This window comes from Marmota marmota, unplaced genomic scaffold (genome assembly GCF_001458135.2).
Source record: "Marmota marmota marmota unplaced genomic scaffold, marMar, whole genome shotgun sequence".
In the NCBI taxonomy this organism is placed as follows: Eukaryota; Metazoa; Chordata; class Mammalia; order Rodentia; family Sciuridae; genus Marmota; species Marmota marmota.
In genome coordinates this window covers 38,140,342-38,155,350 of record NW_025999977.1, presented here as the reverse complement: position 1 = coordinate 38,155,350, position 15,009 = coordinate 38,140,342, and the positions used below count along the sequence as shown (strand labels likewise).

The 15,009-nt window shown below is 43.6% G+C and overlaps 1 protein-coding gene across 1 annotated transcript in view; it reads right to left on the bottom strand.

Annotated features, from left to right (window-relative positions):
- Alk (ALK receptor tyrosine kinase) overlaps positions 1-15,009 on the bottom strand; it is a 647,823-nt gene that overhangs the window by 301,853 nt on the left and 330,961 nt on the right. The window contains exon 5 of the mRNA XM_015479804.2: positions 3,976-4,177. Coding sequence (XP_015335290.1) covers positions 3,976-4,177 — 202 coding nt within the window. The remainder of the gene's footprint in view (positions 1-3,975; positions 4,178-15,009) is intronic.

The window sequence follows — 15,009 nt, the reverse complement described above, 5'->3', positions numbered from 1 at the left end:
GCTGAAGCCATCCCGCCTTGGCAGACACAGTTGCTCATACTCTGTGAATCATTAGACCCCGTACCCTGTGCTGCTTTCCAGGCCACTTGGAAGGGAGTAGCTGCTGTGTCCCCCGGCCTGCCTTTCCCTGCTGCTGCTCCCAGAGTCGCCCCAGCAAGCTCACGACTCAGGAGTTTCTGGGGACTTGGTTGCGTCTGACTTGGCATTCCTCAGCCCACTCCTCTGAGTCAGGATCTCCCCTGATGGCTTTCCTATTACAACTTCCTCCCTTCCAACTACAAACACTGAGTGCTGCTGTCTAATGACTGGTCCCCAAACCACCATTTCCTGTTATGAGAGGAAGCCAGCACCACTTGGAATCATCACAGTCAACATCACCAGGATATCACTGTGTCCCCCTTGCTGCTCTGAGCATCATGCTGCTGAGGTCATCGCTGACATTAAAGGGAGTGAGTTTTGACTGAGGGAAACCACTGGATTCTGTATGCTGGCAGTGACTTATAATCAGAAAGCAGAGAAATCTCAGTCCCTCATGATCACAAAGTCTAAGCAGAGCAAAGCCCATTAGAATCTTCAATAACAGCTCCTTGTATGTCTGCATTATACTTGGACTGTGCAAAATTATTTATCCTTTATTACATTGATCCCATAATAGTATGGGGGCAGGGCCAGCATCGTTATTCTCACTTTACAGTCAGGGAAATTGAGGCTTTAGAGGGAATGGGGTTTGCCTAAAGCCACAGAACAATCTTGATAGAGGGGTTGACCTTTTGTATACCTGGCACCTCTATTGTCCTAGCAAATAGAAAGTCCTCAATAAATGATTATTTATTGAACTGACAACTGAACAGTGAGTTAAGATTTAGATTTAGGACTTTCTATTCATATTTTCTGCTATGATTTTTTTTCTGCTATACTACAATGGCCTAATTTGGCTCTTATAGCAATGTGTAAAATTAGTCTGAAGTTTGGTTGGCTGGTCCTGAACCCCTCCAGCCTGTCTAACTTGTGACCTTGGGTAGGTTATTTGGACTCACTGAGCTTCCCCATGTGTAAAATGGGTAATAATAATCTAGTTCATTGTGATGTGACTCTTAAATAAGAAAAAGCATCTAATGTGCACAGCAGCAGGCGGCAATGCATCTAGGAAGTGCTAAATAAATGTCAGCAATGGATATTATTGCCCAAGGGTAGGGCCTGGGCCTTATGTGTCTTTGTAATCCAGCACCTACTACAGTGATTGGCACATAAACACAAATGTAAGACTCCAGGCACTCAGCTACCAAAAAATGAGACTTATAATGGGACTCGGAGCAAGCCCCTACCCCTCCTGGTCCTTAGTCCCTACACTTATAAACTGAGAAGAATGAACCAGGCAAATTCCATTGTTCTTCCCAGCTCTAAAATGTTCCATCTAACTCAGTGGTTCTCCACGGGGTGATTTTGCCCCTCAGGGGACATCTGACAATGCCTGGAGGTGTTTTTGATTGTCACACCTGGGAGAGGTGCTGTTGGCATCCAGTTGGATGGAAACCTGGAATGTTAGGCGAATCTGCACAGGACAGCCCGCGACAAAGGAATTGTTCTGCCCCAAATGTCAACAACATGAGGCTAAAATAAGCCTGGTCTAACTTTATACAAATACCCAGAGCTCTTTGATTTGCTGGGTAAGTGCCTCGTGTCTTGCCGCTTGCCAAGATGCCCAGGGGAGCAGAGATCCTCGATGCAGTGAGCAGGCTATTGATTATCCCTGCAGCAGCCACCTTCCACCCTCGCCACATTGATCTTTAATTTGAATTTGGAATCATTCCTGCTCACTAAACTCCACGATGGGTCTGCCAGAGTTAGGGGAGAACATCTCTGTACTTGAGATTCGAGAGCCTGGGCCTATGACAAAGCGCCTGTAGAAGTCTTGGCAGCCCCAGGTAAAGCCCTGGGTCCCTGGATTCACCCCAGTGTAATCCTGCTCCCTCTCTCCTGCATCAACTGACACCCTCCAGAGGGCAGGCCAGCCCCTGTGATAATGGAAAAGTCACCTCAGGAAGAGGATTCACTGGCCAGCCAGGTGGACCCTGAGGCTGGTGGCCATGGCAGCCTCATTGTGAAGTTCATGGCCTGCTTATACCATGGTGGAGAAGTCTCCTAGTTCTCACCACCTGTGGAGGGAAGGTAGTACCCAAAGGCACTAGTGCCACATGCCCCTGGGCTCATCCTGCTGAGAGGTTTTAATTTGTCTGAAAATACCACAAATGAAAAGAGAAGAGACCCAGAATCCAGTTTGGACCATGGCACTATCTATTTCTCAGTTTTCTCATATGATAAATGGGGTCTATCTAATAGTTATCAGTGCAGGAAGATAAAGAGGAGAAAACCCTTTGCAAGACCCTATGGCTAGTTATACCCAAGAAGGAGCTACTCTCTCCCTGACTGCTGCACAGAATGGCACTGCCGTTCAGAAGGTGCTGAAATGTCCTGGCACAGCTCCTCTCACACTCCTGGACATTCTCAGCCTGCCTTTCAGGGTGGTCTGTAACTCCGCTCACCCTGTGACATCAGTAATTCCCTGTCTCACCCACACAACACCACAAAGGACTGTCTGCAGGCTCAGCAGCCTAGAACAGCAGCCTGGAACAGCCAGTGCTTCCTGTCTCTGCTTGGCTGGGTGGCGAGGGAACTAGGAGTGCAGAAGTCAACACACAGCTCTTGAAGCTGGGCAAATACCTTTAGGATGGGACCACAGCAGAGGCCACTGCAGGCCCTGCCCGTGGGTTTCTCACTGGAAAGCATCAGAGAACAGCACATCCAAAACAGTGGGGAGCCCAGCTACCTGGCACTTCTGATTGCTGGTTTATAGAGCAAGAGGCACTTTTCCCCGGGCAAAGAGGTATTTCAAAGGCAAGAGGAAGGATGTGAATTTAGGTATGAGGAGAACATCCTTCCTGACACCAAAATGTCCTTCCTGCTGGGATTTCAGTCCCTTGTAGTTCTTCCAAGCACAACTGAATAGACAGGTCAGTGGTGGGGAGTGGGGAGCAGACTGCCAAGAAACTCCCAAGAAGATCACATGGCCTTATTGGCAAAGCAATAGGCTGGACTCCCCTCCTCCTGCACACCAGGAGAATGGAGGATGGGTAACAGTCATTATTGAGCTGGGACGCCTCTGAAAAGATATTTTTTTAAAGAATGAAGCCAAGTCTAAGTAGAACTACAAATCTGGGCTCTTCCTCCTATAGACATGTCACAAAGAAGGATCCTTTACCATTTGATTACACAGTTATCAAATTTGGGGCCCCTGGAAGCTGGAGACTTAGATGGTATTTATAATTATGAAATGAATGGAGTTTGATTTTCCATGTCACTCCCTGTAGAGATCTGATAGATCTCTGAGAAAGTGAGACCTCCAGAGAGATCAGAGGATTTTGCTGTCATAGGCACTGGGTGTAACTTTAGGGTTGTGTGTGCCTCAGAGGTTCTAGTACAAAGCTCTGTTCAAATCTCTACTGAATCGGTGCTGGTGTGCTATCTCTAACTAATTCTCCTACACCCCTGTAGGACCTCTTGGGTGGCCACAGTAGTCTTTCTTTTCCCTTCCTGTCCAAGTTCTGCTGGTAAAACCCAGTTCCTAGCATATTAAATTATTTTAATTTCAGCCATTTAACATTCTCTTTAGCCATTTTCTTCTTGGCTCCATCTGGGCTTTGGGAAATGAATATCTTTAACATCTACACATTAAATGGCCACTCTGACAGCTGGTCCTCTGGCCTCTGGAAGGACCACTAGCCAGGGCGGTCAGGGGGACCCACAGATCAATGCCTAAGACATTACCCAGGGGATATTAGCAGTAATGGTTCAATCTGGACCTACCTATTAAAGGACAATTGTGAGTTTTAAGTAGATGTCACTGAGTCTGGAAATTTGCAGCCAAAAACCAAATTGCCTTTTATAAAATCAGTTTGGGACAGTGGAAGGACTTACCCATGCTTCCCAGGAGTGGGTACCAGAAGAATCTCTCTTCCAGCCTCATTGTGGGGCAGCAGCTGGGCGACATACCTCCCAGATGGCTGCAGGTGCCTGTGCACCGAGACAGCCAGCGTGCAGTGCTCACTGCTGCTCCTCATCCAGGGGCTCAGGATGGTGTGCTTGGAGTCTGCTGAGGTGTTGAGGAGGAGGAAGGAGCCTGGAAAGAGACAGGAAAAGTGAATCTGCAGATGTTTCCAAGCAGAAGAACCAACAGCAGCTCTGTGGGAGGACCCAGAGATCAAAAGCATCCAGCGTCAGAGATGCTAGAGATCTTTCTCACCTTCTTTGCACACACTGCTCTCTCCTTTCTTTGCTGATTTCTTTTCTTTTCTTTTTTTTTTTTTGCAACTATTGTGACCTGATGTAGTGGGACAGCAATTTCCTCAGTAGGCTTTAAAACGAGTCAGGTTGAGGGTCTAACCTCAGCTCTGCTACTTACTAGCTCTATGTCTTCAAGTTTTTCATCTGTGAAACAGGAACAAAACATGTCTTTCAAAGAACTCCTGCTCCTTCCCTTACTGGCTGAGTGATCTAGGGCAATGCATTTACTTTCTCAGGTTTCAGTTTCCTTGTTTATAAGATGGGGTGAAAAATGTTGGCCGAACTCAATAATCTCTTAAGATCCCTTTCAGTTCTGTGTCTATGAGTCATGTGGATTTGTAACTGGTTTCCCTACAAATCCCCCCAGTGCTGTGCCTGTAGCCAAGTTTTCCTGTGGGACAAGCCAACCCTGGTTCCAGTGGCACAGGCCAAATGACCTCCACAAACCTACATTTGTAGAGATTACCATCAGCAGAGCAGCAGAGCGCCGTGCACTTGTTTCAGACATTCCTTCTGAAGCGTTAATTTTACTTGCTCCACTTCTACAGGGAAGGTTTGGACCAATAGATTCTGCTTCTGCGGCAGTGGAAATCTATTCCATGTAATCCCCTCCTTCTCCAGTGGAAAACAGCTAATGAGCGCTCAGCCTTCTTAAACCACTGTCCCATGCAATTCGGAGGTTTTCTTCTACAGACAACCCAATTTACCATTCGAGCAAATGACCTCACAGCCTGTGGCAAAGAGTGATGCAGACAAAAGAGGGATTTGTGCCAGAAGCATGGCATTGTCCAAGAAGAAGGTATTGTGTCAGAGTAGGTCTAAGTGACCTCCGGTTAGGATCAAGATAAGATGAGCACAAGACTGTTTCTGGGACCCAGGGGCTGGGGTTGGTTCTCTGTACCTGTTGAGAAGTTTCAACATAGCTTAGGGGCATTTGAAAAATGCTCTCAGTAAATAAGGTTTATTCTATCCCTAATTTACAGTGTGTGCATGTGTGTGTTGGGGGTATTGGAAGGTGGTGTTCTTGTCATGGGCACAGAGGAAAGAAAGAGATTAAAGACACAGACTTAGAAGTGCAAAGATCATAGAACACAACCCTTTGCATTTCTAGAGAGGCAGACTGGAGACTCAAAACAGGGCAACGATTTGTCTGAAGTCTTATTGTAAAAGTCAAGACCAGATGCCAGGTCTCTGGAATTCTGAGCAGTGTTCTTTCCCCGGTGTCTTCCTCATCATTACACTGTGTCCTTTCCCCTAAAATATGACCATGATATCTTGGGTCCAGGGTGTGAAACTCAGAAACTCAGAGGAACAGTTAGGGAGAAACAAGAGCAGATGGACCCTGGACAGAATTCATATTCACTCTCTGCCTTAATCTTTATGCTCTCACAATCCTTTTATTGGATGCCTATTTTGAGCAAACATTCAGGCACAGGCTCTGCTATGGGAAAACAGATATGAAGCAGTCACAGTTCTGGACTTCAAGGGACTCTAGGTCTGGTAGGGGTCAAGAGATGGCTGCAAGAACTGTACTCAGAATTAGAGATTATAAAGTCATCACACAAAGGTGGCTAAAACACCTTGGGAGGTGCCAGGAAGGAAACCCAAGTCCAGGTGGTAAGACTCAGCAAGAAAAGACCTTCAAGCAAGATCTCAGAGGGGAAGGAAAACAGAAAAATTGGCAGAACCAGCATGCACAAGTGGAGGGGAAGAGGAGGGGTACAGACATAAAGGTAGAGAATGCTCTGCTGCAGAGGGGGACACGTGGAGAGAAGAGTGGGAAGTGAGAAAGCCTGGGGTGGTAGGTGGTGGGAACAGAACAGAGAACATGTCATTCCCGGATGAAGATTTCCATTTTATTTGTGGATTATAGGGAGCCCCAAATTCTGAGCAGGAGGGTGATATAATCAGAGAGGACTGATCTGAAGCGGGGGAGAAGAGGAGAGATAATCTACCCAACTTCGTCCTCTACCACCAGTCCACAGGAGGACAAAGGTGTGACTAAAAGCAAATCTCAGAGATTTGGTGTGTTTCTGTTATAAGGAAACGTGCCATGCTGGACGATGGCTTCTGGCAATGACTGGGGTTTCCCTTTCTGCTCTGTCCAGAGCAGGTGAGGGTCCTGGAGAATCTCTGGTAGCACAGTCTTGCTCGGGACTCTTTGGGGCTATGGTATGAAGTTAGGATGTCCTGTCCCAAGCCCTGTGTGGTCATTTACACATAAGAGAGCAACAGATATACCCTAGACTGAGACTTGGCCCTAATAATTTCAAGTTGGTAGAAATTCGGGTTGAAATCAGCAGTTATTTGAGTAGCTGAAAGAAAGAATGTGGACTACATGAAGGGGGTTCCTCCATTTATCTCAGGAAGAAGACAAGCATGCATGGATGTGCACATAGCACACAAAAGGACCTCAACAATCAGGCTGAAGGTGCTGGCGTGTTGAGGCTTGAAGCTCCTCCTGTGTTCATGCTCCTCATTCCAAGGTGTGGGAAGCATGTAAATTCTGTCTCTATAATTCAGTAATGCAGTACCTCAATAATGGGACTCTTTCAAAGCTGACTGGAAGATGGATTATTTTTCCAGTTCTAATATGTGAGATGATGTTTATATGAATTTTATTTTGTGCAACTGGACTATCAATAAAAGACTGAGCTTAAAGTATTTTCACTCTCAATGAAACTCTATAGTTGAGAGCTATCTTTTCATCAGCAGTTTTCCTCCACCAAAAGAAAAAAAAGGAAAAAAATACATTTCATAAGCTCCTTGGGATATTGTCAGTATAAATCTTTTAGAGTCAGTGAGGATTTATCTCTCCTCTCCCTCTTTTCCGTTTCCTGTTTATTTTGCTCGGAATAGCTTGGGGCTGTGCAAAGACTCCTGGGGTCCCTTCTAATTAAGAAGGATCGCCTGGCAGCACCCAGACCTTCACCCAGGATGGTCATGGGGGAGTGGAGAGGCAGATCAGAGAGACTTGCTTGCTCGGTGCTGGGATGGGTATTTCCCTGTATTACTGGATTGCATTGATATGTTCCATGATTAAGCATGAGCTAGCTATTATTTCTACCTCTGGTCACAATACAAGGACATATTGCTCTCATCTCAACCAGCAGGGTATATACCACCAGCCTACAGCCAAGGGCCACGAACCTAGAGGTTAGATAAGGTCTTTCAGATTCAGGCTCTGTCTTTCTGCAGTCCTATAGGACTTAGACAAATGATTTAAGCTTTCTAAATCTTAGTTCGATCAAATTTAATGTAGGTATAGTCTACCTTATATGGCTACCTTCTATGACTGCTGTGAGTTAACTTAAGGAGCATGTACCAAGAAGCCAGCACAGTGCCTGGCCCATGGTAGACATGTGACTAATACCAATGTCCTGTTGGAGGAATGTCTTAGTCTGGAACTCTTTTGATCGAGCACCAAACTCAGAAGCAGAAGGACTGATATTCAGCCCTTGCTCCGCCACTATCAAGTTTCCTTTGTTTATAAAATGCAAGATTGGATAGAGTCTCTCTAAGGATTCTTGCAGTTCCAAACTGTCAGTAATTCTATCTGCCTGACCACAATGTTATCTATGTGAAGGAACCAAGGCAAGTCTCCAAGCCTCTAAGCCCTAAACACTTCTTTTAATTCATCTCTCTGAGGGTTCTATACCAACAGTTTCAATCAATTGGCCAAACATACCATGTACTTTCCTGTGGAGAAGCAAACTGCCGCCGTTCCCTGCTCTGTCTTGCTTTCTCCCAGTTTACGCGAACCCAACCTAGTAAGGTTTCCTTGTCCTGGTCATTTTTTTTGTTTCTGTAGCTGTTTCTGCTGCAAGGCGGGTGTCACCTTTAACTGTCTGGTATTTAACACAATGCTTGCCATGTGGCCAATGTTCAAGGATCTTCAAAATCGAAATAATATATACACATGACAACGAATCAAATAGAGAAGAATAGCTCATAATAATCATTTTTAAAGAACTGTCTCCAAACTCCTCTCTTCCCAACCAAGTCCCAAATACTGGAAGGAATATTTTGAAGTAATTTCTAATTTCTTTCGGTGACTACCTTCACAATTCTAAATATGAAGATCATGTTCTTTGGGGGAATAAGAACCAGAGACAATTTACGTTGATGATGCAAAAAGGAAAATGACACTACCCCCTTCTAATTTCGATTTTTAAGATTTTCCTAGGTTTTAAAATCACCGTTCCCTCTTTTTATTGTTTTCCTATTTAACCTTACCTAGGACATTCATGGCTTGTTCCAAATCCTGGCCCAGGTCCTGGCTGTGAGACGGGGTTATTGTCCTTCTTGCCCTTTCTTGTACTTCTCTCCTGCCATATGCAACCACCCGAGCCTGCTGCACTTTTTATTTACCTTGTCAAGGTTGTGTAAGAATGAGTAAGGCTTTTGTGTTCTGTTTGCAGGTTGATGCTGAACATTGAAAATCAATAAACAGCCCTTTTATACTGATGACTATATATTTTTTTCACTGCAGTGAATAAGAGTTATATTTACAGTTTTCTCTATAGGTCCCAAAACTACACCCCACTCCAAGGAGAATGCTTCCAGAGTCACCAGGATCAGATGAAGTCTCTCCCTCCTTCTCTCTCAGTATTACATTGCTGCGTGTTAAAATTGCGGTGCATTTTAATTTGCCTTATGTTTGCATGAGGACTTATTTGGGTGGGTTTCCCCATATACACAGTGGGCATGTCTAATTCCTTTCTTTCTTTCATTTATTTTATATCTGTTCTCATCATATCACTGACACTGGATGTGTTCCTTGAAAAACCATCCCGTCTCCTTGAAGACGCTGATGTCCTCTTTTAATTCATACCAGTTGTTTTGTGGGTCTTTAATACAGCTACTATTCTGAAATTTCTTTTCACTTGGGCTTTTATATTAGTCTATCATCCTCAGGAGACATCCTCAGAGTGAATTTTTTGTGTGTGAATCTTTGAATATCTGACATATATTTTTTTTCCCCACCATCACACTGGGTTGATAGCTTTCCTGGCTACGGTTTCTAGTTTAGAAATTTTGCCACAGCACTATAAAGGCCTCACTTCAATGTTTCCTAGTAACAGTGAGATCAAGGAGAAGTCTGATACTGGTTTTATTTGTAATTTCTTTGTAGCTGATCTGGTTTTTTCTCTTTGGGCATTTGGAGAATCTTTCTTCAAAGTTCTGAAATTTCATTCAATGAATATAGATCTGGTGGCATTTGATGGACTCTTTAAATCTCTGGGCAAATTTTTTTTTTTTAAATTTCTCTGATAATTTAATTCCCCATATTCTCCGTCTTGAATCTTTCTGAAGCATTTTATCTTTTGAGTTAACTTTTGTTATGTGATTTATCTTTGTTTTCTGCATCTTTCTTTCTTTCTCATGCAGCTGGGTTGGTTGTATAGGGAACAATCTTTGCTCAGCCCCTGAGGTTTAAACAGGAGACTAGGAAGCCTGTTAGGAACTATATGGAATAGACGGGACGCTCCTTGTTCTTTATGTCAGAATTTGCCTAATGGCAAGTGTTTAGGGGCAGGTGCCTGATCCCAGAGACATGAAGGATGTCAGTCTGGGCATGAACACTCCCATTGGCTGATCTGGTTCTCTCACTTCACTTTAAAAAAAAAAAAAATCTCCTATGGTTAAGCATTGTGCTCCCTTCTGCTCTGGAAAAAAAAAAAAAAAAGATCAAAAAGTGGGTAGAGGCCATCACAGTTAACCAGAGAAACTTTCATTCTTCTTCTTCATGCTCACACTTCTTTCCAGGTGAGCCCTCAGCAGGTGGGCTCCCTCCTGCTCTAACCCCCTTTGCACATTCTGGGCTATGTCCACTTTATTTCCTCCATGGACAACTTCTGTCTCCCTTTGTGCATGAGAAATAATTCCCGCCTCCTCTCCTGTTCTGTTTGTTATTCAGAATTTATTCCTCTGTTGACTTCTTTAATGGACCTTCAGTAGGCTTTCCAGGAGAGGAGACAAATGTATGCTCAATCCACCTTACTGCCTCTTAATCACATTCTTTGAGTGAGAACACGAATAAACTAATTCATGGATGGATGGATTTCCATCTCAATCAATAAAACACAATCCTGGCATCATTGGCTAATTGTCCACAGTGCAATAAATGATTAAATCATTATTACAAGGTATTACTCATTCAGTTGATCATGATACTGTTCATGTTAGGTGGGAACTGGCACGGTGGAGGTTTAATGGGTTGGAAGATGGATGGAAGTGCTATGTGATGTGCACTGGCCTCACACCAATGCACACTGGAGACACAGGACAGTGAACATGGCCATGCCAGCAGCGGGAGCCCTGGCACAGGACCCAGAGAACCTTCCATGGAACAACAGCCAACATGTGTTAATTGAAATTGTGAGAAAGCTCTGTGATCAAATCAGTGTGAAGATTTCTGGGGTCACCAGAAGTAAAGAGGCTTTTTATGCCAATAAGAGCTGTGACTCTTCAGGGGAGGAACATCGAGTGAGGTATTGCCCAAACTCCTGGGTGCATGGAACCCTTTTGCCATTATGTGTTGTGTACCATGGAAAATACTTTAAAAACACTCCTCCAGACTATTTTTGTCCCAGAAACCATTTATGGAAAGTAATAGAGGAAAAAGAAGGCAAAACAGAGGAAAATAATATATCTATATCGAAATCTGCATCATGTATCTCTATCGAAGCCAACTCATCTTCTCTGATTTTCGTGCTTTCCTCTCATCAGGATCCAAGCTTCTGTGTCACAATCATGCTTTTGGAAAAGTTCTTTTGAATTATTGCTCTGCTCTCTCTGAGGAGACTTAAAAACACTGCTACCACATTTCATATCTGACTTGGAGAATGTCACAGATAAAAATAAACATGGTGATCACATAACTTAATTGCTTGTTGCACTGGGGAGAAACCAAACAGCAAAGGGTCTCAGGACTTGCTCAAGGTCACATTGCATGTCAGTGGTGGATCTGGGATTTGGAGCAAGGTTTTCAGAATCCCTGTGGGGGAGAATACTGGGTATCTGCCAGTGTGTGATAGGAATCTACAGCGATGTCCTTGGTCAAATGCCCTGTGGGCTCCGCTGACACCAGACATCTTTTTCCTTTCTCGGCACTTCCATAGCTCTGAGGCTCAGGCCCAGCGGCTGAGCAGCTCTTCAGCCTGACTGTGCTCAGAGGTCACAGATGAAGGCTCGGACAGGCGATATTCAGAGGGAGGATCCATCCTCCGTTCTAATTCACTCTCAGAGGCTTAGGGTAGCCCCATGATAGCTGGGCAGTATTTGAGGGTCTTTTCTGTTCATGTGGTCTTATAAATTGGCCAAAGCCAATGGAACCACTGAGGAGTCCCCTTATTGTTTATTTTTCAAATTTGAATTCTATTACTCTATGTAGTCTTGACTCATGCAAAGTTTTTAAAGCAGAATTCTGAAATTTAGAAGACAAAGTAGGCATGCTTTGCCTTAATAATGAGGTAACAGAAATACAGAATGTCAAAGATGCAGGGGCTTTTGGAAATCATTCAGCCCAATCTTTCACCTGCAGGTGAGGAAACAGCCCAGCAATGTAAAGAGATTTACTTCCACAGCAAGTGGCTGAATTGAGCTAGGACCAGGCCTTTGGGCACGTTTGGTGTCTTACTCTGTCTCAATGTGATATATTTGAAATCAGCTCTGCTATCCTCTACTACCAGGGCACAAATGTATTGCTTTTCTGCACCTTAATTTGGAAGCATTTGGAAGAGAAATACTGTCAGTTTTTGAGATCAAATGATTAGAAAAAAACAGTGTGTTCATTAAGGAAGGGGAGAGGGGGAAGGAGTTGAGTTTTCCTGATAGTGTTATTAATCTTAACACAATGAATTCAGTTGTAGTCTAGAAATATTGATATATTTGCACATTTAGTGGAATTCTATAAACTCAAAATGCAAAATAACCTCTCAGGCCCAAGATAACTGAAGCAAAAGTACCCTAGAAATGATCAGAGCTATTTATGCTTGCATATGTAGCAATGCGTTTTGTGTGTGCACATATGTAGATACATACATGCATATGTGTGGATGGGATCCTGTGGACATTTATGTGGGATATGTTTTTATAACTCTCCATTTCAATCTGTGACCCTATTAAAAAAGAAAAAGTATGCTCAGGGGAGACACATAGGTGGTGTTCTTAAAGCGACAGATTTACATTTAGGAAGACGGGGGAAAGCCAATGATCTCTACATTCTGAATATGTGTCCTGGGATGTCAGCAGAAAAAGATAATAAAAAGCAAACCAAATAAATAGGAGGAAACAGAAGCTAAAATGCTGAGAAACCTTTTTCTCCCTAAGAACTCATTTTGGTAATCCTCGAGGAAAATAGAAAAGCACTTGATCTGACGAGAGAGAGAAAGGGGAATAAAATGAAAAAGAAACAACTGATTTAATTCAATGAGAAACGGGAGGAAGGAGAGAGAACAGTACCTGCTGCAGGAGGAGGAGGGTGGACAGGGAGGGAGTCAGGGGACAGAGTCGCTTCTGAAGGACAAAATCCATTTTGGAGAGAAAGAATCCCAAGATGGAATTTTCCCTTTCCTGCCTGGGTTTTCAGCTCTGGAATCAGATTCTATAACTTTTGCTCTAAGTCCTACATTGTCACAGTATAAAAATCTTCCATGTTACTTGTTCAATTTTTGGGCATTTCACCGATTCTTGTTAAATTAAAAATTTTAGAAAGCATTTTTTTTTTTTTTTTTTTACCCTTNTTTTTTTTTTTTTTTTTTACCCATTTGCTTGCAGGACTCTCAAAGGATGCTAGACTCATAATGATAAATTCTGGTGTCCTACGTACCATGGCTCTCAGACACCCCACTACAGAAGGAGCATGAACCGTGGGCAAATAGTAATAAGCGAGCCATGTAGCCCAGAAGCCAGGGAGGCTGAGGATGCACCACTGTGTGCCGTGTCGCTTGCCTGCTGGACAGGTTATTGAGAGCCGCCCCTATTCCTCTGTGTTGTTCAGAAGAAGAAATGCAGGATCCAGAAGGCGAGGACTCTGCATGGAATGGCAGCAAGGCTGAGTTCTCAAAGGTTCTAGAAAGACCTGAGCTGCTTCTAACTGGTCTTCCGGTTTCTAGTTTACCCAACCCCCACATCATCTGGGCACAGCAGCTACAGCCATGAGTTGCCACGCCTTGTTTTAAACTCCTCAGCAGCTTCCCACTGACCACAGACTAAAATCCAACTGGCTCACTTGGTCTACAAGAAAGGCCGGCAGGAAACTGACCATAGCAGATTCCGCAGTGTGACTGGCTTGGCTCCTGGAGGGACTTCCTTATTTCTTACTCTTATCTTTTATTGAGACTGGGAGTTTAAAAAAATGACCCAATGTAACCAGCCTTTCCTGCAGGTAGGAGTTGCCTGTGACACAGTTCTGGGCAGCGAAATACAAACAAAATTGTACTTATCCTGTTGCCAGGTTCAGCTAAAGAAAATACCTTGTACAATGTAAATTTCAGATAAATGATGAGATATATATAAAATATATATACATATATTTTATGCCAGGGATTGAACCCAGCAGCACTTAATCACTGAGCCACATTCCCTGCCCTTTTTTATATTTTATTTAGAGACAGGGTCTCGCTGTGTTACTTAGGGCCTTGCTAAGTTGCTGAGGCTGGCTTTGAATGTACAATTCTCCTGCTTCAGCCTCCTGAGCTGCTGGGATTACAGGCGTACACCACTGTGCCTAGCCTAATGGGCAATCTTTTTAGAACAAATATGTCTCAGGTAGTACACGGGACATGCTTATACTACTACTACTGCTACTAATGATAATCATTTGTTGTTTATCTGAAACTCACATTTAACTAGGCATCTTGTTTTAATTGGTGACCCTATGTGCTGGAGAGTCTTGGAGAAACTTTCCCTTTCTGCTTCTTTCTGCTTCTTCATACCTAGAACCTTGATATAATGCCTGGAGGTGTGGCAGCTATCTTGTGACCATGAAGTGATGAGCATGAGCATGTGGAATAGGGAAGTACTAAGAGTCCATTCACTGATAGTGTGCCGAATTGCCTGTCTCTGATGTTCTAGCTACAAAAAACCAAATGCCTGAGATCCTAATCCGGGTAAGGTACTCTATGGGGGGCTTGTATTGTTTGTAACTGATGCCCAGTGTTGGGATCTTGTCTGTCTTAGGCTGGCTGACAAATGCCTAGGACAATACCAGGGACAGTGTTCCTTCAATAAACATTTGCTGGATAAAGAAATGATATGGAACAAGAAAGGGGAGAAATCATTTATTTCCTGGATCTTATCTAAAATAGTGTCAAACTTCTTATTTATACCAGGGGAGGGTGTTTTTCCCCTTTGAACTGACTGGTAACTACAGAAGGGCTATTACTTACAACACAGAACAAATCAATTTTTTTTTAAATGCCTGGATGTTTGGAGTCTTAAGCCAGTGTTTTTCAAATTGTAGCTTGTAACCCATTAGTGGACCATGAAATCAATTTATTGGGTCATGTCCCGCATCAAAAAAGGAGGAGGAGAGAGGAAGAAGAGGAGGAGGAGATGAGCAGGAGGAAGAAATGGGTGAAATTTAAAGGTATCTTTATTGTGACTCTCCTTTGTGAAATAGGGCTACTGATCTGTATGTACACACTCTCACTCACACTCACT